General features: G+C 44.5%; 2 protein-coding genes across 7 annotated transcripts in view; one reads left to right on the top strand and one right to left on the bottom strand.

Moving 5' to 3' along the window:
* The window catches only part of CAPN3 (calpain 3), a 66276-nt gene extending 59222 nt beyond the window's left edge, over positions 1-7054 (top strand). For both annotated transcript variants that reach the window (XM_066342638.1, XM_066342636.1), the window contains 10 exons: positions 110-127; positions 2997-3110; positions 4104-4181; positions 4585-4642; positions 4732-4796; positions 5279-5347; positions 5438-5516; positions 5687-5803; positions 6068-6126; positions 6469-7054. In XM_066342638.1, coding sequence (XP_066198735.1) covers positions 110-127; positions 2997-3110; positions 4104-4181; positions 4585-4642; positions 4732-4796; positions 5279-5347; positions 5438-5516; positions 5687-5803; positions 6068-6126; positions 6469-6495 — 684 coding nt within the window. In that variant the 3' untranslated portion in view covers positions 6496-7054. The remainder of the gene's footprint in view (positions 1-109; positions 128-2996; positions 3111-4103; positions 4182-4584; positions 4643-4731; positions 4797-5278; positions 5348-5437; positions 5517-5686; positions 5804-6067; positions 6127-6468) is intronic.
* An 891-nt stretch (positions 7055-7945) lies between these two features.
* The window catches only part of ZNF106 (zinc finger protein 106), a 70021-nt gene continuing 54832 nt past the window's right edge, over positions 7946-23134 (bottom strand). For all 5 annotated transcript variants that reach the window (XM_066342875.1, XM_066342878.1, XM_066342876.1 and 2 more), the window contains 7 exons: positions 19902-20093; positions 19377-19439; positions 17552-17671; positions 16974-17045; positions 15393-15464; positions 12692-12838; positions 7946-12394 (listed from right to left, as the gene is read on the bottom strand). In XM_066342875.1, the coding sequence (XP_066198972.1) occupies positions 12338-12394; positions 12692-12838; positions 15393-15464; positions 16974-17045; positions 17552-17671; positions 19377-19439; positions 19902-20093 (723 nt within the window). In that variant the 3' untranslated portion in view covers positions 7946-12337. The remainder of the gene's footprint in view (positions 12395-12691; positions 12839-15392; positions 15465-16973; positions 17046-17551; positions 17672-19376; positions 19440-19901; positions 20094-23134) is intronic.

The raw sequence follows: 23134 nt of genomic DNA, 5'->3' as shown, positions 1-23134 counted from the left end.
ATCCTACCCGAAGTTGAGAACCAGATCACAGGGGAGCCAAAGGTCAGTGGATTCTCTGAAAATTTGCTTTTCATTTAATCTGCATTTACTGTTTCCTTTCCTTGTGCAGAAAAAGAAAAAGCCCAAGGTGGGTATATCTGGGTGAGTGGGGAGACTGCATGGACTTTTGTGCGTGTGTGTGAGGACGCGCCGGGCCTGCCCCTTCCCCTGCTGCCCCGCCCCTTGCCCTGTGGCGGCTGCGGTGCGGATCAATGGAAGCTAACACTCGCTGAGTGAAGACTCTGCCAGGCGTTCTTCTGGGTGCTTTCTGTGGATAAACTCAATCCTCTCAACAACCCTATGAGAGTGGTACTATCATTATCCCCATTTTCAGAGAAGTACAGACAGGTTGACTAACTTATCCAAGGCCACAGAGCCAGCACAGGGGGAGCCAGGTGCAGTGTCTGTGCTCTGAACGCCGGTGCTTTGCTGCCTGCCTCTCACGTGAGGGAGGGAGGGATGGCTAACCAGAGGAAATGGGCCTAAGGTGGGGAGGGGGTCTTGCAGAAACGTAAGCAACAGCCCACCTTTCTCAGATGTGGGTTTGGCATTGCTGAGAAAGGATTAATATCTTGGAGACATGGCAGCAGGCTCTATAGGTCAGGGTACAGTGAGTGGTTGTGTAAGGGTTTCCATGGACAGTGAAGGTATTGGGATGCCAGCTGCCCGCTCTGTAGACAGGACAGCTGCTTTTCCCTCCTCTCTTTTCCCTGCCTACCCCCCACTACTTCTTTTTCTGCAGCCTTCTGGGAAAAGAGTGGGAGAGGATATTTATAGGAACTAAGTCACTGCCAGGGCTCTTATTCAAGGTGAAGCCTATTGCAAATGCCCTTCTAGACAATGACCTCTCACACTGAACCGAGGTCCTCTCTAAATCATGGGTCTAGTGGATGCTATGGGCTGCCTGTGTCCAGATGGCAGAGGGCAAAAGGGGAGGGAACCTCCACCTGCATGGCCCCAGCATTCTGCCCAACTTGACTGGCTCTAGGGGGAACAAGGCATGAGAGCTATCTGGTCAGCTTTCCCTCCTGGGGTCCTGAGGGAGTCACCCTGATTCACCAGAGCCTCAGATAGCCTCTCCTGGGTGTCCTGGTTATAGTCACTCTGCTGTAAGGACACCACTGCTACAGGCGACCATGTGTGCTAAGAACATCTCAAGGGCCTCAGATCAGAGCTTTCATCTGTGATCAGGGATCGTTTGTTTATGTACTCTTGGACCTTAAGATCACAAAACTCCCCCTACCCCATTCTTGCTCCATTTATCCGATAACTGTCCCTAGTCTCCAGGGCACTAATGCCTCCAATGACGGTTACCCCTTAGAGAATTTTGGTTTGACCACCCAGAGTACCCGAGTACCATTCATAAATGACTGACCTTTGGACATCCTTAAGCTCACAGGGCAGTAGCCACAAGATAATGTGTGCTGTTAGTGTTTATGATGGCATCTAGAAGGTCCCATAGTAGGGGTTCTCCAAGTATTGGTGCTGGTGCAGACCAGAGCTGACATTCATCCAGCACCTACCACACATTGGATACCATCCTGGGGATGAAACATACTTTCCAATCACAACAGTGTCTACAAGATAGGTGCTGTCATTATTTCTCTTTTATAGGTGAGGATAAAGACTCAGAGAAGCAAAACAACTTCTCTGTGAACGGTACACAGCTAATAAGCGGGGAAACTGGAACTGGAAATCATACCTGTCTGTTCTAAAACTCATGTTTCTTGCTCTCACCTCTCTGGTGCAGGCCCCTTGTGTTGCCCAGATCCACAGCTGGGCCTGGAGATATGTGCCTGGCATGGGCACACATCCCCCATAAGAATGTGACCTCACTTGCTCTGGGATCCCTGCAATCTTCAGTTGCTTAAGCAAAGCCCTCCCCTTGAAAGGCAGAGCAAGCCGGGGCCTTGGGTGCCTGTTAGCAGCCAAAGCTGAGCTGTTTCCAGAGGTTTGTTCATTCTTGCAGTCCTAGATGAACAGTATGGAAAGGCAGATGGGAACTCAGACCAGTCAGGTCTTTTTTCTACAGAGAGACGTTGATTCCCCCATTGCTCTCTGCACTGTCGCCACGGGCCCCACAGGCTAGCCTCCCTCTGCATTCCCTGCAGGGTGTGTGGCACCGTGGGACTGAGGCAACCGGGCGGCTGCTGTCCACCCTCTGTGTATCCTCTTCGCTTGCATGAGCATGTCTAGAAAATATCCCTTAAATTTTATATTTGTGTAGCATCTTAAATGTTTTTGTGGTTCACTTTTACATTCAGTATCTCATGTGACCCCTGCAAGAGCCCTATGGGAAGTGCAAAGCAGGATCTCTTATCCACATGAATGGATGAGTAAACTGAAGCCAGAGAGGATATTTCTCCTGTGATGGCAGGGCTGGGTCCAGCCCCGTGTTCTGACTTCTCACCCATTGACCATGCCACAAATCAGAGTCCTTTTTTCAATTTGTGCTTTGTGGAGTCCTTGGGGTTCCTTGGAGGTGCCACGGTGACCGCCACGGTGATACAGGGAGACTGAGGGAATAGAGCTCTGCACTCTGCATCAAGTAGAGAAGCTCTGCTTTGAATGACTCATACACTGGGCTGCTGGGAAATTAGATTTGAATAGTGCTTTCATTTGAAAAAAAAGTCTACAAAGTATTTGAAAATCACTGCATGCGGTATGTTGCTTTTAGCATTCTTATCATTTTCACATGTGATTATTACCTTGTTTAATCCACATAACTCTATCATGAGGAGATAAGAAACTGAGGCCCAGAGAGACTTAGCATCTTTCCTCACCTTGTTAATAGCAGAAATGGAGCTTGAACTGAGGTTCAAGAGCAGCTAACTGAGCTTTCCCTCTTCACTGGACCAGCTGCTCCGGGAGGAGGTCGCCTCCCTGTGCCTGCTCAGCCTGTAACCCTTGCATCCTCCCTGCCCCCTCCTACCTCCCTACCTCCCTCTTCTCTCCAGCCCATCATCTTCGTCTCGGACAGAGCAAACAGCAACAAGGAACTGGGTGTGGACCAGGAGTCAGAGGAGGGCAAAGACAAAACAAGCCCTGATAAGCAAGAGAAATCCCTGCAGGTTTCTGAGCATGTGGCATGAATGGGGTGGCCAGCACACACTGGGGCCTCCTATGCTTTTGGGGTGCTCAGGTTGGAGGGTCAGCAGGCACAGAGTGTCCCTTTAACATCCAGAGGTTTGGATTTTTCTCACCAACCTTTTCGCTCATCGAGTTCTAAAATTGGGGATGTTGCTTGAGTGGACGTCTTGGAGATTGGCCACCACACGCGGCAGTCGTAGGCCTGGGAAGGACAGGCTGAGCCTCCCTGCTGGGGCTGACCCAGGCAGGACACCAAGGGAAGGGGCAGGCAAAGCCTGAGACGAAACACCTTGTTTTCTGGTGTCCTCAAGCTCTTAACAATGGGGGATAAAGAATAGCAGCAGCAAAGGGGGCTAACATCAGAAATGGCAGTCCCCAGAGTTCAGGGAAGGGTGGCAGACTGGAGTGGGGAGAGGTGGTCATGTAGCGGTGAGTGGAGGTAGGGCTAAGGGACAAAAGTCCACAGATAAATCCAGGGCCACCTCCTCTATCCTGGAGCACTCATACAATGGAGTGGGGAGAAGGGTCCTTTGAGGACTTGGCCTTGGGAACAGACAGCTGGAGGTATCAGAACCGTCTGGCTCCCTTTGTCCTGCTGGGGCTCATTTGGTTGGGATGGTCAGGCTCAAACAGTGGAGAGGATTCTAGCTGGTGGGTATGGGGGAAGGGACCAGGGGGGCTGCCTATGCAGGCTAATAATACATGGCTAATACATCTGCATGACTAATACATCTCCTGTGTCTGAGTGTCTGGGCTGGGAGGTATGTAGTGAAGGGTCACGGGTGCCTAGATGATTCTCACTCCAGCTCACCAGGCTTGACCAGGAAAGGAGAGTATCTGCCCTTTCCCCAGCTCCTGCTGCCACCTAGGGCTGTTGTAGGCGCTCTGGCTCCTGCAGCCTAGAAGGAGCTTTCCTCATGGGTCTGTCCATCTCCCTGATCCTTGCGAACCTGTTTTCCTTTGTGCTTCCACAGCCACAGCCTGGCAACACTGACCAGGAAAGTGAAGAACAGCAGCACTTCCGGAACATTTTCAGGCAAATTGCGGGCGATGTGAGTACCTACCTCCTAATCCAACTCCCACAGATTCTTGTCTCCTTCATTAACCGCTCAAAGGACCAGTTATTTCAGCACTATTCAGTAGAGCTCATTTTGGCTTTTGGTGAAAACATGGGATATATGTGTGTAGCACAGAAACCCACAAGTCAAGTCCTTGAGTTTTCGACAAAGGCACCCACCAGGTGGCTCAGAGGCCTTTCCACTTCGAGCTGCCCACTGCAGTCTGGACAGCTGAGGGTGCAATGACTGTGTTCCACAGAAAAGCCTCAGCTTCCCTGTGACGGAATAGCACTGACAGGGGCTTGACAGGCATGGACAGCTGGGATGCACTTTGCAAAGCCTCTGCTCCCCCAGCTGCTGGACTCTTGAACCGTGACTCCACTCCCTTCCTCCTCAGGACATGGAGATCTGTGCAGACGAGCTCAAGAATATCCTCAACACAGTTGTGAACAAACGTGAGTGGCTGCCTGTATGTGGGAAGGGGTGGCGGAGCTGTGGGTCAGTTATCTAAAAGTGGCTCCCCACTCTTCTCCACACCTCCCAGATAAGGACCTGAAGACGCAGGGGTTCACGCTGGAGTCCTGCCGTAGCATGATTGCTCTTTTGGATGTATCCTTCCTGCCCCCCACTTCCAACCCTCTGCCAGGGGGCCAGGGAAAAATGAGAGATGCCCATTCAGGCAGAGGGTACCAAATTCACGTACAAGGAAAGACTCAAGGAGGTCCTGAGTCAGAACCTCCTGGCTGCTGGTCTGAAAGGAGCTATTGGAGGAGGTACAAGTTGGGAAGGCCATTGGTTGTAAACAGCCTCTGACCCCCACTCTTACCTCAGGCTGGGAGTCTGCCCGAGCCCCTTTCAAGCCAAAGTGGTCCTTAGGAGACAGGCTCCTTGGGTCATTGAAACTAACTTTGACTGGGGAGGCATGGAGGGGGGGGGGTTAAACACCTGGACAGTGCATTAAATACAGGACAGTGGGTAGGGTATCCTGGGCAGCGCCTTCTATGGGGCTGCCTTCCCTGCAGAGCCTAGAAACCCCCCTCCTACTCCAGGAGGCTTTCGCTGTGTGCCCTGTAGCCCTGACCTTCCTCCAGACAGATGGCTCAGGGAGACTGAACCTGCAAGAGTTCCATCACCTCTGGAAGAAGATTAAATCCTGGCAGGTGGGAAGAGAGAATAAAGTGTGGGGTGAAAGAGGACATTGATTCACGGGTTTAGTGTGTAACTGTCTGTCCTCAAATTTCTATTGCCAGAAAATTTTTAAACACTATGACACAGACCAATCTGGCACCATCAACAGCTACGAGATGCGAAATGCAGTCAATGATGCAGGTGCCGGGGCGAAAGGGAGTGGTTGGGATGGGGACTGGGGCTGGTGGAAGCAGGGATGGGGGCAGAGGAGAAAGGGCTTCTCATTTTCCTTTCCCTGAGAGGCAGGGAAAACAGAATGCAGCCGTAAGGACTGCAACTCTACTTCCTCCTTTCAAGCGCTCCCTCCACAGGATTCCACCTCAACTGCCAACTCTACGACATCATCACCATGCGGTATGCCGACAAACACATGAACATCGACTTTGACAGTTTCATCTGCTGCTTTGTCAGGCTGGAGGGCATGTTCAGTAAGTGGGGGTACCTTCCACTCTTATGCCCTTCCTGCCTCCTCTCTCACAGTGATAGCTGTGGCAGCAGGAAACTCAGCCCGGTCATTCACCAATGTCCTATCCAGGCTGAGCAAAGGTGAAGGCCCTCTTTAGGCTCAGAATGGGTTGGGAAAGGGAGGGCTATTGGTGATACTCTGCCTGGCAGAGCATGGTCCTCTCAAGAAAAGTTACAGTAGTGGTGGGGAGAGCGAGCCTGTGGCCTGTACTCATTCTTCCACACAGGAGCTTTTAATGCATTCGACAAGGATGGAGACGGTATCATCAAACTCAACGTCCTAGAGGTAAAGCCTGCAAGAAGCAGTACACTCCCTTGTGCCTTAAAATTCAAGGTGGAGTCAACGAGGCCCTGGAACCAGTGTGTGCCCTTCACCTGCAAATGGTGGGGGAGGGCTGGGATAGGAGGAACATAAAGGGAAGCACATGGCCCCAGAGGCCTCAGTTCCTAAAGTGACTTTTTGCTGGAAAATATGTACCTTCCTAGGAGAGATGTGGGGGGAGGATGCTGCTTCTTAGAAAACCTTCCCAGCGTCTGGAACGCTGGGCCTGTGCCTTTCCCCCTACCCTGTAAGATCCCTAGGGCTCTTTTCTTGTTTGCACTCTGATCTTGGGACTTCCTCTTTCAGTGGCTGCAGCTGACCATGTATGCCTGAACCACGCCGGCCGCAGTCAAAGCCAGGCAGGATCGCTCAGGATTTCAACTTCACCCAATATAGCTGGAGCCACTTACCTCAACGGTTACAGTAGCTGCACCCCTAGCAGGCCTCCAGGCACCTCATGAGTCTTGTTCCTCCTCCACTTCACTCCCGCTCAACCTCAGGGCCTCTGTCCATCTGTCATTCCCAAACTGACCCTTCAGTTAAGGAACTTTGTCCCTACACATGGAGGCAAGTGTGTCTGCCTCAGCTAGTTGTAGCCCAGCTGAGATTTGCTTGGAATCCGAGCAAATGCTCTCCTTAGTGTACTCTCGGCTGTTCACAGAAGTGCTCATCAGTGGCACTCAGGACTTCCTGGACTGGAGCCCTCCATCATGTTTACATCCTCCCACCCATGAGACAGGAACCAAACTAGCACTCGGTTCTGTCTGATTAGTTCAGGATGGGCCTGCTCTGGGGTAAACTAGCTCAGTGAAAGAGCTGGATACTTTGGGTTGTTTGACTCATTAAGTTGGCATTCTGAAAAAAATTGATCTAAATAAAGGCATGTGTATGGCTGGTTCTACTGTATTTTGTTTTCTCACATTTAGATTATCAGCCACAGGGCTGGATAGCTTTCAATCTTAACACCCACCTATCACATATCGAGGGCCCTAGTTTCATAATACAATAATGGAAAACACATACATATACATATAAACCCCAAATCCCACTTTTTTTTTTTTTTTTTTTGTATCTTTCTGAAGCTGGAAACGGGGAGAGACAGTCAGACAGACTCCCGCATGCGCCCGACCGGAATCCACCCGGCACGCCCACCAGGGGCAATGCTCTGCCCACCAGGGGGCGATGCTCTGCTGCGACCAGAGCCACTCCAGCGCCCGGGGCAGAGGCCAAGGAGCCGTCCCCAGCGCCCGGGCCATCCCCACTCCAATGGAGCCCCGGCGGTGGCTGCAGGAGGGGAAGAGAGAGACAGAGAGGAGGGGGGGGGGGTGAAGCAAATGGGCGCTTCTCCTATGTGCCCTGGCTGGGAATTGAACCCGGGTCCCCCGCACGCCAGGCCGACACTCCACCGCTGAGCCAACCGGCCAGGGCCCCAAATCCCACTTTAATCATGCCTGAATCGGTGCCTCAGCATAGAAATCACTCAAATACTTTCTAAGATATATGAAGAAAGGGAGGGGAATAGCTGTTGGTATTTAGAACAAGAATAAATGGGTCACCTATAACTGGAGGGTCACTTACCTAATCTTAGCTCGTCCATTAACTAACTGACCTGTGTGAAGGACTGTGAACAAATCCTTAAATGTAGCTGTCTGCCCAACTTATCTGGCCCATAGTCTGTGGCTTATCTATAACCATCTTGTGTTTTCCATCCAATTTTCTTCTTCATCTTTATGCCAACATGGAAAGAGTTGGCTAGGAATATGCAGATAAGGTAACAAAAGTAAACAATTAGTAAAAGTACTTTATTTTCCTTTTGTATTTGCTTTATATCTTGCTTTACAAAGTTATGAAGTTCACAGGTTTATACCAAAATGTAAGAAGGTTAAGCTATTTGTTTATAAACATTTTTCAATCAAATGTTATCTGATCTCATTCTTCTAATCCATATTCAACATAAATTCAATTATCAGGAGTGCTGGAGCAGCTCTAGGGCACGTATTTATCTTAAGCAGAAGAAAGATCTTCAACATCCTTTCCTCCTTTACTCCCCTCTTCCTCCAATCCAAATGGTCTACTACTTTAAATTTAGAACAAATCTGGGAAATTTTAGTAGCCATGTGACCCAGCAGGGCCACATACTTGGGAGTTGGAGGTGAAGTTAGAGGTTATTGTCTGATAAGTAGTAGGTTTGGTCAACATCAAAATTTCACATCTGCTTGTATATGGAACTCAGTGTAGCCCAAATAACCTTTACCACAGCTTCTATTTCTTGTTATTAGACAGCCTCTTTGCAATCCTAAGGGTCCTAATGATCTGGGGCAAGGACAAAATTACTACTTCAATGTGGCAGGCATGGCCTTTATAGCAGAGCTAAAGCTCTCCTTTGGGTTATGAGAACAAAATCTGTAAGTCAGCATATATTAACTGCAGTTATTTGAGCAAACTAGAGGGAACATGCTGTTCAAATCTCACTTCACAATATACCTTGATCTCCTCTGCAATGAATTCTCTTCCATAAAACATACCATACCATTCCACGAAGTGTTGTAACCTACTCATACCAAATCGTCCACATACCTAGTCAATAAAGTCCACTATATAATCTACCCCCAAAAAACAAAAAACAAAAAAACCTTTGTTAGGCAAATTATCACTTAAACAGCAGTGAACTGCCTATAACTTATAGGTAGGTCAGGAGCTAAACACTCAATTGCTAACTCTTCTGAGATAGAATTCTCCCCACAAAAGCAGGAGTGTAGTAGCAATAATGTTCTCTTAAATTCAAGTATCATCAGGTCAAAATAATTCTTTGCTCTTAGAGTACTGTTGGCACTGTGTTCCACTGCTGTATAACTGAGTACAGTAGTATGCCAAAACACATTTTGAACCCAATTATAACTTGAAGGGACTGATATTACATCAGAACTACAATTGTAACACCAGCACAGGCACACAAAAGGATTTACACTGTGGTTTCCTTGGCTTCTAGCCGTTAGAAGTAGGTACATGTAATTAAAAATACCATTCTAAAAAATGCCCTCCAACTCCTTATTAGAAATGAGTCAGGCTCTGTCAGGTCATGCAATGGTTTCCTTTCTTCAAAAAGTACTAAATGCCAGAGTTAATGCAAATCCCTGAGCCACAGCTCTTCTCTGAGGGAGGAGAGAGGGCTAGAATCAGTCAAGACATTGTAGACTTAAAAATAGCTAAAATTCTGCATAACTTTCAAGACACTAAAAAGTAATAATATAACCATCCATAACCAGCCAAGATGTTTATGGTGCATTTATTTCTAAACAGAGGGCTAAAACAGTGCATTTAGGATAACACGCTAGCCTGATGTTAAACAAACTTTACACATCCTTGAAACAAAGACATTATTGCCATTGCTTCAAAGAACGTTTTTGTGAAATGAGGAAAAGTATTACAAGTATAGGTGCCTACATGTGCATACACCTATACATCGAGCATTCATACAAAGGTAGGCAGACTGCACAATTCTACCAAAGTGAAACCCAAATCGGTCCTTACTGATTCTACCTGCAAAGGTTCCCAATGATCGCCCGACACCTGCCCTACAAAGGCTCCACCACTCATCTTTTCACACATGTCCTCAGGCAGGACAGAAGGACACCTATGCAACAGAGCATGTGAGACTTTCTTAGCATGCTGCCTAGCCTACTTAGAAGTCTGTGTTCACTACAGCCCAGAGAAAAATGCCAGGTTTGGCAATAAATCCAAATATAGTTTCCTGGGAAATCACCATTCCCAAACCTGCAGAACACCCTAGCTTCTCTGGTTACCTGTACAGGAAACAGGGGTGAGAGGTGGGAAAGGTTTCTTAATCTTACAGAGAAACAGCAGTCTTTATGCACTAGGACCCACTCTGTTTTCTCTCAAGTATCATGTAAATCTCAATAGTGTGGTCAACAAAAAAGTTTTACCATTCACAAAGACAGAAGTAAATAGCTTGTAGGGCCATTCATTATCTAGTAGGAGCTTCTATACTAGTTCTTAATATTTTAGATCCAGTAAGAAGCATTAGAACCTTGCCTGGAAAAAAAAGAACACATACTTGGTCTTGCACACAATTTCAAGGGGTTGAATCCTATCCATGAATTCCCAGTGAAGTTCCCTGCCCTCAGCCAGAGTGAAGAAGACTTGTGAGTAGATGTGTGTACACTAACAGGAGTGGAGAGAAACCTGGATGCTCTGCAACCCTCGAAAACAATAGGTGCTACATCCTAACCCTTGATTATATGGCACTGGGCTCTCCTCCCTTCTCCTATCTCTGCAGAGTAAGAGTTCTGTGAATCCAGAAACAAAAGAATGAAAAGCACACTTCTATAGCTTCTCTTAAGAGTCCAGAGACGACGCAAAACAAAGCAATCTCACTAAGGCTTTGTTAATGTGGCTGCTCTTAATGGACAGGTGGAATCTTCACCTTCACCAGATTCTACTCTTCTTTCCCAACGAGTGGAGAGGTGAAGGCAAGACAATGGTTTTAGAAATCAATCTCTCAGAAGCCTGCTCAAGGCCCTCAAAACTGAACTCAGATACCATTTTTCCCCCTTTTTGTATTTTTATGAAGTTGGAAACAGGGAGGCAGTCAGACAGACTCCCGCATTCGCCCAACCGGGATCCACCCGGCACGCCCACCAGGGGGCAATGCTGTGCCCATCTGGGGCGTTGCTCTGCCGCAATCAGAGCCATTCTAGCGTCTGAGGCAGAGGCCACAGAGCCATCCTCAGCACCCGGGCAAACTTTGCTCCAATGGAGCCTTGGCTATGGGAGGGGAAGAGAGAGAGAGAGGAAGGAGAGGGGGAGGAGAGGGGGAGGGGTGGAGAAGCAGATGGGCGCTTCTCCTGTGTGCCCTGGCCGGAAATCGAACCCAGGACTCCCACACACCAGGCTGACGCTCTACCACTGAGCAAACCGGCCAGGGCCTGAACTCAAGATACTTTATCCTAGCTCACCCATCTGGGGTGCTGCTGGTGGGGGGGGGGGGGGAGCATCCTGTTAGCCCAGAGGAAGTACCTGATGGCTGCCATCAATCTAAGCCAGCGGTTCTCAACCTGTGGGTCGCGACCCCAGCGGGGGTGACCAAAACACGGGTTGCCTAAAGCCATTGGAAATATATATTTTATTTAAAAATGTATTGTATAATAAATATGTATTTTCCGATGGCTTTAGGCGACCCCTGTGTTTTGGTCATTCAACCTCCACCAGGGTCGCGACCCACAGGTTGAGAACCGCTGATCTAAGCACAGCTAGAGAATGGGAGAAACAGGGTTTGGCAATGGAACAAACTAAAAGGTTTCAAACCCACTGCAGCCTTGTAGAGTCAGAAACTCAAAAGGGTGATAAAGGCTACACCTTCAGTTCAAACAGCCTGATGACCCCTGCTGCAGCGAGTGGCCAGGTCTAACAGCAAAATTTCAAGGTGGACATTAGGTCTATGTGCTGCCTTGAACTAAGCACTCTAGCACAACCTGCAGAGAGGTTCACTAGGTAGTGCTCTGTAAGGACTTGGCATTATGTGATCTGCTGAGTTCCTAATATACAGTCAGCAGAACAGTCACTCTAGCTGCTAAAAATCTGTGTCCCTTTAGCATTTAAAGCCAGCTCTGTCCATCTACAAAGCAAGAAAACATTGAAACACACTAAACATAATTGTTAAGAAGGAAATTATTTGTTTTCAATTTAAATACTCAGTATTACAACTGGAAAAATTTAAATGGATTCTAAAAATCTAGCATTTGAACAAACTGGTACTTAGAAGCCCGACTACAAGTTAAAACCATAATAAGAACAGAAAATAAAAATCACGAACTGAAATCAATAAAAATATGATTAGGGTCAAATTAGGTAACTAGTTAGGATCTGTATCTTTAATAAACATCTGGAGAACAGTAGTAGCATAAATTACTATATGCCATGCTGTCCCAGAGGAATATGGTTCCTTAAAATCTGTTTAAATCTGATAAACCTCCAACAAGAATTTCAAGTGTAACCTATCGTCCCATAGAGCTGCCCAGACTTATGCTAGTGGTAAGCCTGGCTAGAAATCACTTCTCCTTCCCCACTTCACTGGGGAAGGGCGGAGAGTGGTCTGTGAGAGGCCACTGTGAAATTAGTTCAACTAATGACTTCCCAACATGGGAGGCAAAAAACTTCAAGAATCAATTTTGCTGTCATCCTCAGCATGTTGTTCAATGTGTCCTGCAGCATCCTAGGAAAAAGGGAAAAGGGCCCATGAGAGAGAAGTTGGTAGAAGGACAAGAGAAAGTCAAAGCCAAGAGCTTCACGGGTACATTCTACAATCCACACACGCAAGGCAGTTAGGACCCAGCATTGTTGATATCTCACTAAGCCATCCCCCCAAATGTCTGAGTAATAATTATAATAACAAAAATTCCCTAGACTCTCCCTATTCACTGCAATTCTGAACATTCTAACTAGGCAAAAGAGGTTTCAAAACCCTGCTCCCAGAGGCTGAATGACCTCAGGCTGATCTCAAGTCACATACCTGTTTAGATCCCTTCCTAGCAGTGAAAAAAGCATCACAGTTCTTCCAGCGACATTTCAGAGTTTGAAAGTTCGGGTTTGTATGGTCAGTCAGCAAATGTTGTTTTAAATGATCCAGAACGCCAAATATCAGAGAGCAACCATGCCACTGGTGAGAACAGAATGAAAAAGTTAAAAGGGTACTAGAAACATGCAATTAGAATATTCTTACTTGTATACCATAAATTTGGTGGAAACAAAAAGTCCCTCATTATTTAATTTATTCTTGGCTAGTAAAACAAAGCCAGAGGACATCAAATTAATCATCAATATGATAAGGAACCTTGATTAGAATGGGAATCCTTTTGACACTTTGGTATTTTAAGAAGGGAAAGCACTAAGGTAGCCATTACATCATCATCAGACATTGTTGGTCAAATAAGTTTGTAAAATGTGATTTTTATGTTTGCTTGCTTATAGTTTGCATTGGGGGCTGGGCAGCACCAGGTCTGTGAAATTGCAAATTACCTTCCTGCTTGGGAAGGGCTATTGTTTTGCTAAGGTTTGCTGGAGGAGAAGTTTTTCCTGCCAGAAAGTTTTGAAAAGGGCAGAGAAGGAGGAGAAGAGGCAGAAAGAAAGAAGCCATGTTTGCAGAGTGAGGAGAAAATGCAGGGTGCTGAAGAAGCCAGTTTGTGCAGAGAGAAGGTGTGCAGATGGAGAACAGAGATGAGGGGCTTTTGCGAGCTCCTCTGAGACTGATGAGGCCTTTGATTCTAGGAGAAACTGGAGAAGGTTCTTCTGGTTGTGGAACCAGATAATATGTCAGTGGCTTTGGGAGCCCTGAATGAAAGGGAAGTATTTTCCCTGTGTGTTGCTCATCGTCTGGTGCGAGACTTCTATAAAAGGATGGCCCACCATTTTTTGGCTCCACTGTTTCTTTACCATCTACCTGAATCCAATGAGAGCCTGCACGTGAATGGCCACAATGGCCACAATTACTGGCCATACAGACATTTAAAGAAAAAGTTAGCAAGTATTTATGGACAAGTTACCATAAAATTCAGTTTAAATCATACTTATTCTTTATCTTGCCATCATAAAGAGCTTCTTTGTCTCTTTATTTAAAAAGTCAAAGAGTATTCCTATTATACTGAAAATTCTAAGAACTATTGATTTGTAAACTGAAAAATAAAACTACCAGATTTAAAAAAAACCCACTTGGGGAAATATTTGTTGTAGAAAACTATTTGCCATGAAAGCTGACTTTACAATTCTGAACCCACAGTCTTGTGGTCATCTACTTTTTAAAAATTTTAATTTTACTTCTAAATATGACTCGCTTTCACTTGTTAGTCAGAAATTTTCCCTACAGGCTTGCTTTAATAAAATTATGACTCTAATTTTAACATATTTATTTCTACAATGTAATGCAAATTTGAATATTTCCTGTCAGTACCATCCCACCTCTCTAGCTTTAAAATCAGACAGAATTTTCCCCATTTCTCTAGAAAAATTAACTATTTTTATACTCTATATCCCATTGTCCTAGATTTTGTTTTTCTTCAATGAGAAGACTAAAAAAGCAAACAGTAATATAAAAAAAAAGGTAGTAAAATTCAGTAAAAGCCGAAAAGTAATTAAGCTGTGGATAAGGCTAAAATCAAATTTTAAAATGGAGAGTGTCAAGTTCATTCTAATATCAATCTGAACAGAAGGTCACGGTTTGGGGGAAGGAATTCAGTGTCGCTACTTTTCTTTGGTGACTAATACTAGAACTGACTAAACAAATTAAGGCTTATAAGGAATAAATGTGAAAGTTTTGAGGGTTAATCACCAGCACCTATCCAAAATAAAAACTATGCAATTTAGCCTAGAAAGCTGAGGTTTAAAACTTCAGGATTATAAATTTTTACTTGCTAATTTCCCAAAACCAATGAGGATACAAACCAAACTATTAATATGTGTAATCCCTGAAGAATGGGTATAGTATGGGCAGATTATGAAAAAAAACACTCCTAGTTTTTATTTCATATACTTATTATGCACATGCACTGTTGATATTTTTATAAGCATGTACTGATTTTATAATAGAACAAAATAAGAACCACCATGGAGATAACCTGAGTGGAGAATATTTAAATATATCTCATATCCTATCTTAAAATCTAGTTTTCATTAAAGAATTATAATATAGAAAAGCATTTTATGTATGGTTTTTTGTTTTTGTTTTTTGTGACAGAGAGACAGAGAGGGACAGATAGAAACAGACAGGAAGGGATATGAGAAGCATCAAGTCTTCGTTGCAGCACCTTAGTTATTCACTGATTGCTTTCTCATTTGTGCCGTGACCAGGGGGTGCCAGCTGAGTCAGTGACCCCTTGTTCAAGCCAGCAGCAACCTTTGGGCTCAAGCCAGTGACCATGGGGTCATGTCTATGATCCCAAGCTTAAGTCAGCAACCCCATGCTCAAGGTGAATGAACCTGCGCTCAAACTGGCAACCATGGGGTTTCTAACCTGGGTCCTCTGTGTCCCAGTCTGATGCTCTCTCTATCCACTGCACCACCACCTGGTCAGGCTATGTATGCTTTTTAAAAATAAGCTTCCTTGTCCTACATTGGAAGGTATAAAATGGATGCTTAAATAGAAATATGCTACACTGATGACAATGAAGGCCTATAAGTTAGCCCAGAGTTATGCAATTCCCAACAGTTTCACTCCTTACCCAGCAGCGGTAATTCTGCATCAGATTCAGCCTCACGGCCTGAATACTGCCATCATAACAGCCCGTATAAATCTGGTGAAAGAGGTTTATCGCATTAGACCAAAACACATACAAGTCTATGGCCATACCGCCCTGAACACACCCGATCTCGTTTGATCTCGGAAGCTAAGCAGGGCCGGGTCTGGTTAGTACTTGGATGGGAGACCAAAACACATACCAAAAAAACTATAAAACATCCTCAAAATAAGAGCCAAAAGCTACTTGTAGCAATTTAAGAAAACACAAAACTAAACCAAAACCATCCCCAAAGTACTACAATGGGGAAGTATCTTATAGATCTTCTACTCTAAGCACTTTGAAGCTGTGCTCCTTAGAAAGCCACACTTGGGACCCTGGCTGACAACAAAACTGGCAGGGCACAGAGGCAACCACCTACACATTAACTGGGGTAGTTCTGGATTCCACTGGGCATTACATATTAGGCATCTGTATTTTATTGAAACAAAGGGTTTTACTACTCAGAGTTTGAAAAACATCCATTCTTTTCTTTCTTTTTTTTTCAGAGACAGAGAGTCAGAGAGAGGGATATAGGGACAGACAGGAACGGAGAGAGACGAGAAGCATCAATCATTAGTTTTTTGTTGCTTTCTCATGTGCCTTGACCGTGGGGCTACAGCAGAATGAGTAACCCCTTGCTCAAACCAGCGACCTTGGGTCCAAGCTGGTGAGCTTTGCTCAAACCAGATGAGCCCGCGCTCAAGATGGCGACTTCAGGGTCTCGAAAGTGGGTCCTCTGCATCCCAGTCCGACGCTCTATCCATTGCGCCACTGCCTGGTCAGGCAAAAAACACCCATTCTTTAAATAAGTCAAGAATTAGCAGGGTTAAGTGAGTTAGCTTCTACTTTTAGGCCTGCTATAACTATGCCACACTGGCCAAATCTCCTGACTCTATTCCAATGTTCAGATCACAAAGTCTCTGGAAAAAGCACCACTCTTTTTTTTTTAAACATCTTAAATTTATCTTCTACTTAATGGTGATGTAAGATTTTTATTTTAATTATTTTGGCTATTAATAGAAAATGACTTAAATAGTCAACAATATTACTGTGTTACATCTTGATAATATTATGCCAAAAGATAGAAAGGCAATCAATAATGCACCTAACAGCTGTCAGAGGGCAATGACAGGGCAGGCTGGGGGGAAGAACTGAATGAAAGGTGAAAGGGTTAGCTGAAAAACATATATACATAACATACAGACTACAGTGTGCTGATAGCCAGGGGAAAGGGGACATGATGGAGGTGGGCAAAGGGGGCAGGGGGAAGTGGGGATGGAAGAGACTTTGTCTGGGGTGGTGGGTGCACAATGCAGTGGGCAGATGATGTTCTATTGAGCTGTACACTTGAAACCTGTATGGTTTTGTGAACCAATTGTCACCCCAATAAATTCAGTTTTAAAAAATGATGCATATCAGAAACAGATGTCATTTTTGAAAATGACAAGTAGTAACATCATCAGTTTGTAGAATTTTTAGTAAATACATTCAAAGGCAAATATGTGACGTGGCAACAACACTCACCATACTTTTATGGATGGTCATACACATAATCATGTCATTGTGTCCTCCATAAACTTGCAATCGATCATGGGACTTGTGTGGAGAAGAAAACAGAGGATTAAGGTTATTTACACTGTGTGTTTGATTAGCATAGTCCCAGAAGGCCCTTAGCAGATATAAAACTACACTTGAGGCACCAAGCTGAACCATCAGTAGCAAATTTTTGACAGAAATATAATCTAATGGCAATCTTTCTATTAAGTCCTTCTCCTTAAAGGAGGAGCCAGTAATTGGAAAAAATAAAACCAATTAAGTCCCCAACCTGAAGTTGCATATAACGAGAACTAGATGGGTTTTAGGTTCTGCAGTTGCTGTCCAGAGACCATTTAAAGCTTGATGCCTAACAGCCTGACCACATATCTCAGGCAGTGTGTTCTGAGAGGACAGTCCCTGAATCAGCTGCTTCATAGTTATCTAGAGTGCCTATGAAAAATGCAGACTTCTGGGTCCCAATCCAATCTTTTTATATTAAAAAATAAACATCAAACCCAAACAATTTCCCCAAATCATTCAAGCAAAATACTCAATCTAAATTCTACCTGCAATTCATAGACACGAACAAATTTATCCAGACAAGCAGTCACCATCACTTTTCCTAGGATATTCACCACAGTCACTGCATGATTGTGACCTTTATAGATCCGCACAAGTTCACCAGTCTGCATCAGAAGAGAAGAGACATTAGACTTACAAAGTATCCTCCTACTTTGTGATTTGATTCCATAATTCTAAAAATCATAATTCTGAGAACTTGTACACACACGTAGCTGTACTAATTTTAACAGCTGAAGTACTCTCATAGCACTTGTTACCTATACAAAATATATGAAATGTATCCTGATGGAAAGAACTTACTGTTACAGAAAGACAAGGGTCACAGCTCTATCTGTATGTATTTTATAGCTTGTGAATTACAGGTGGTCCTTAACTATGCAGGGGTTAGGGGTGCTGACCATGTGCAGTTGAAAATCAGCACATAACCCTTGACTCTTCCAAAACTTAAGTATTCATGGAAGAATGGTTCTAGGACTGTACCCTAATCCCCCTTTAGATACCAAAATCCTAGGATACGCAAGTCCCCTATACAAAATAGCAGAGTTACAGTCAGACCTCCGTATCCTTGGATTCACAATCACAGATCAAAAACAGTACAGGTATGTATGTATGTATGTATGTATTTATTTATTTATTTATGACAGAGACAGAGTCAGAGTCAGAGAGAGGGACAGACAGACAGGAAGGGAGAGATGAGAAGCATCAATTCTTCATTGCAGCTCCTTAGTTGTTCATTAATTGCTTTCTCATATGTGCCTTGACCGGGGGCTACAGCAGTCCGAGTGACCCCTCGCTCAAGCCAGCAACCTTTGGGCTCAAGCCAGCAACCCTTTGCTCAAGCTAGCGGCCTTAGGGTTTCAAACCTGAGTCCTACACGTCCCAGTCCAACGCTCTATCCACTACGCCACTGCCTGGTCAGGCAGTACAGGTATTTATCGGAAAAATCCGTAGATACACGGACTCTAGCAGTTCAAACCTGTTTTGTTCAAGGGTCAACTATATTTTCCCTTTTATCATTACATTGGATCTGGATAAGTCCCTGAGGACTTGGGTTATTTCCAAGTTTACAGACCAGAAACTGGGCTTTAAAGAGTTGCCTCTATGACCTGAATTCAGTCTCTTGGTTGTTTTTATTTGTTCTATTTTAGACTATATATTATATCTACTTTCTTAGTACCTCAGATGCTCAATTTATCTCAAGTTTAAATGCAGTGTTCAAACTAAACCTTACATAAACTTTCTGTTCCCTATAAAAATTTTGATGAAGTCAGAATTTCTAGGGTGCTCAATACTATCTAAGAGCTTATGAATAGGGATTATTATTAAGCCTCTCACTAGAAATGGGACTTAATTTAAATTATAAGAGATCTGCCTGACCAGACAGTGGCGCAGTGGATAGAGCGTCGGACTGGGATGCAGAGGACCCAGGTTCGAGACCCCAAGGTTGCCAGCTTGAGCGCAGGCTCATCTGGTTTGAGCAAAATCCCACTAGCTTGAATCCAAGGTCGCTGGCTCCAGCAAGGGGTTACTCAGTCTGCTGAAGGCCCGCGGTCAAGGCACATATGAGAAAGCAATCAATGAACAACTAAGGTGTTGCAATGCACAATGAAAAACTAATGATTGATGCTTCTCATCTCTCTCCGTTCCTGTCTGTCCCTGTCTATCCCTCTCTCTGACTCACTCTCTGTCTCTGTAAATAAATAAATAAATAAATAAATAAAATAAAAAATAAATTATAAGAGATCTGATGAATCCTTCCAGCATTAACTACCATTCTATTAAAGATTTCTTTACACCAGTAGGGCTTACATGAATGTTGTGGGCATGGACCGACTGATCACTGGAGCCACTGAAAACAAGGTCATTCACCACCTTAAAGAAAAAAAATTCAATGAGTTAGATTTGGTACAAGGTTCTGAGTTTCCTCTGTAACTTATAATGCATACTGGTAAATTTTTAACTTTGAATGAGTCTAAACTAGGTATAAAATTTCTCAAATTTTCTGAACTGAAACTTACGTCCTACCACCAGGTACTCTGATGAATTGACAATGTACTACTGCATTTGTTATTTCTTCAGAATGATTATGAAGTAGCCTAGAAGAGCATTAGAGTATCTCTACATTGTATAGGAAAATACACTTACATTGTTTCTAAGTTAACATAAAAAATAGTACATCCCTTGGTGACCCAGGTCTGAAGAAAAGGATTATAAACTCCTTCTCCTTTTTAAGATGACTGATCTAAATAAAGCATCAGACAACACGGAAAATGTCATACACACTGTTCTATTTGCGCCAGACAACTAGCCCCTGTTCTTGTGCATGATACTTGCCTTCATGCAAAGAATGGTTTTGCTGTGGCCCTCCAGAGTTCTGAGGAGGAGTCCATTCCGTGCATCACGTACACTAATGGTACAGTCATAAGATCCCACAACCAGCAGCTTCCGGGCTCCTTCCTGAGCTGTGGCAAGACAGCTAACTGCCCGAGGGCCATGGCATTCAAAGATTTCGAGTTGTTTGTTGTTCTGAAAAATAAAGTCAGAAGTAAAAGCAATTCAGCTGGTAAACCTCAAAAATTGACTAACCTAAATCACTACAAACTTAATTTCTATCACTTGTACTTAAGTTCTCATACCCATTCCCCTTTCTTCAACTTTCCAACCTCTGCCACTCTCATTCCAATTCTCTCTGTGTTCATGACTTCCTCCGCTATCATTCCAGCGGGGCAAACTCTTATGCTATGAACTATTTTCTAACTGTAGCCCACACTATCCTGCTCATAATTAGAATTGGTCCTCTTTTTATGACCTCTCTCACTTACCTTAAGTTAATGATAATGAATAATCAAGCCTTTGTTCATATTCTAATACATTTTCCATGCTACAGCCCAGGGGTCGGGAACATTTTTGGCAGAGAGAGCCATGAACGCCACATATTTTAAAATGTAATTCTGTGAGAGCCATACAACGACCCGTGTACATTACACATTATCCAATAAAAATTTGGTGTTGTCCGGAGGACAGCTGTGATTGGCTCCAGCCACGCGCTACCATGAACATGAGCAGTAGGAAATGAATGAATGGTAATATATGAGAATGTTTTATATTTTTAATGTTATTTTTTTTATTAAAGATTTGTCTGCGAGCCAGATGCAGCCATCAGAAGAGCCACATCTGGCTTGCGAGCCATAGGTTCCCGACCCCTGCTATAGCCCCAGGAACTCTTTCACTGTCATCTAAAATGCATGCATTATGTGTGGAAGTCCTGGGTTCAATTCCAGGTCAGGGCACACTGGAAAAGCAACCATCTACTTCTCCACCCCTACCCCTGCCCCTCCTCCTTTTCTATTTCTCTCTCTCTCTCTCTCTCTCTCTCTTTTCTCTTCCTGCAGCCATGGCTCAAATGGTTCTCAGCAATTTGGCCCCAGCACTGAGGATAGCTCCATGGCTTCACCTCAGGCATTGATACAGCTCAGTTGCCAAGCAACAAAGCAGCGGCCCCAGATGGGTAGAGTATTGCCCTCTAGGAGGCTTGCCGGGTGGATCCCAGTCGGGCGCATGTCTGTCTGTCTGCCTCCCTGCTTTTCACTTCAGAAAAATACAAAAAAAGAAAAAGTCTCTCATTCACCACATTTCTGTTATTCTGATGCTTTTCTGACCTCTGGTTCTATGTCATGTTCTAGGAGTACAGAAGCAGAAGCCTTTTTTTGTTTCTAAAAGCAACTAGCCCTTGTTCTTTTGCAAGATATTTGCCTTCATGCAAAGAATAGCTTTGTCGTTCGTGGCCCTCCAGAGTTCTGAGTGTCATGGTGGCATCCAGAATTCCCAAACATTCCTTTATCTCAGATTTTAGACTTGCTTCCCTCATCTCTACACCAATCCTTCTCATAACATCTCCCACTTCCCCAAAACCTCTAAAAATGCCCTTTAGGTACATGCATGTGGTAAAACTCCCAGAAACTAAGCACAAAGCAGCATCTGGGAGTCTACAGAGCTGAGCAACGACTTCAGTGCTAGGGAAACAGACTGATGGGAGTTTGGCCCAGTGGTGGGTAGGCCCTGATAAATTACCCTGACTTTCTGTTGAGATCCCAGAAGCACAGGCTTCTAGGATTATGGATAAATCAGAAAAGTCCCAGCCCTTACAAGGCTTCAAAACTCATACCTCTGGCCTGACCAGGAGGCGGCGCAGTGGATAGAGCATCGGGCTGGGATGCGGAGGACCCAGGTTCGAGACCCCGAGGTCGTCAGCTTGGCAGGCTCATCTGGTTTGAACAAAGCTCACCAGCTTGGACCCCAAGGTCGCTGGCTCAAGCAAGGGGTTACTCGGTCTGCTGTAGCCCCCCAGTCAAGCCCCCCAGTCAAGGCACACATGAGAAAGCATATCAATGAACAACTAATGCGTCGCAACAAAAAACTAATGATTGACGCTTCTCATCTCTCTCCATTCCTATCTGACTGTATGTCCCTAACTATCCCTCTCTTTGTCTCTGTAAAAAAAAACAACAACAAAAAAACCCCACAAAAAACTCATATCTCCAGAGAGAGTTTCAAATCTTTGTCTCGAGGTCCATCTTCTCTGGGGTTTTTCAACTATTTAAAGACAATTTTAATTTCTTATCATCATCTTGTCCCTAGAGTCTTGCTCCTACCTTCTACCTTTGATAACATTAAGTTCATAAAAGAGAATTAGTAATGATCAAATTTTATTCATTAAAATATTTTAAATTTATTCTTTCTTCTTTATTTCTATTGCTCTAACCAAATCTAATAATCCAGGCTGTTAGCACTTCACAACTGAAACACAAACACCTTCACCCATTACCCTTCTGTGATCAATTCCTATCAAGTGAACCAAATAACTTGGCAGTTGAGCATGTACTAGCTTAAAAACAGAAATCAGCCTGACCAGGCAGTGGCGCAGTGGATGGAGCGTCGGACTGGGATGCCAGGGACCCAGGTTCGAGACCTTGAGGTCGCCAGTTTGAGTGCGGGCTCATCTGGTTGGGGCAAAGCTCACCAGCTTGGACCCAAGTCGCTGGCTCGAGCAAGCGGTTGCTCGGTCTGCTGAAGGCCCACGGTCAAGGCACATATGAGAAGGCAATCAATGAACTAAGGTGTCGCAATGCGCAACGAAAAACTAATGATTGATGCTTCTCATCTCTCCATTCCTGTCTGTCTGTCCCTGTCTATCTGTCTCTCTGACTCTCTCTGTCTCTGAAAAAAAAAAAAAGTTAAAAAAAAAGAAAACAACAAAAAAACTCGAGAAACCATGACATATTTTATTGTACCTCTTAAAAGCAAGCTAGCATATAGGTACTCACTAAACTGAATGATACCATAATTGAGCATAGCTTAAACATTCTAACATATCTAACATGCTGTTAAAAGGTGACCAGACGACCCTGAGATATAGTGCTTCAACATATTAGTAACCAAACCTATCGATTCCACCTCTTATTTTACGTCTCTTATCCATGCTCTTCATCTAACCTTTCATGTCAACTTCTATGACAGTCTCCTAAATGGTCTTCTTGCCTCTATTATTGCCAATATTTTCCAATCTC

This window comes from Saccopteryx leptura, chromosome 6, assembly GCF_036850995.1.
Source record: "Saccopteryx leptura isolate mSacLep1 chromosome 6, mSacLep1_pri_phased_curated, whole genome shotgun sequence".
Lineage (NCBI taxonomy): Eukaryota > Metazoa > Chordata > Mammalia > Chiroptera > Emballonuridae > Saccopteryx > Saccopteryx leptura.
The sequence above is the reverse complement of the archived record's forward strand: the minus strand, read 5'-3'. Positions and strand labels throughout refer to the sequence as shown.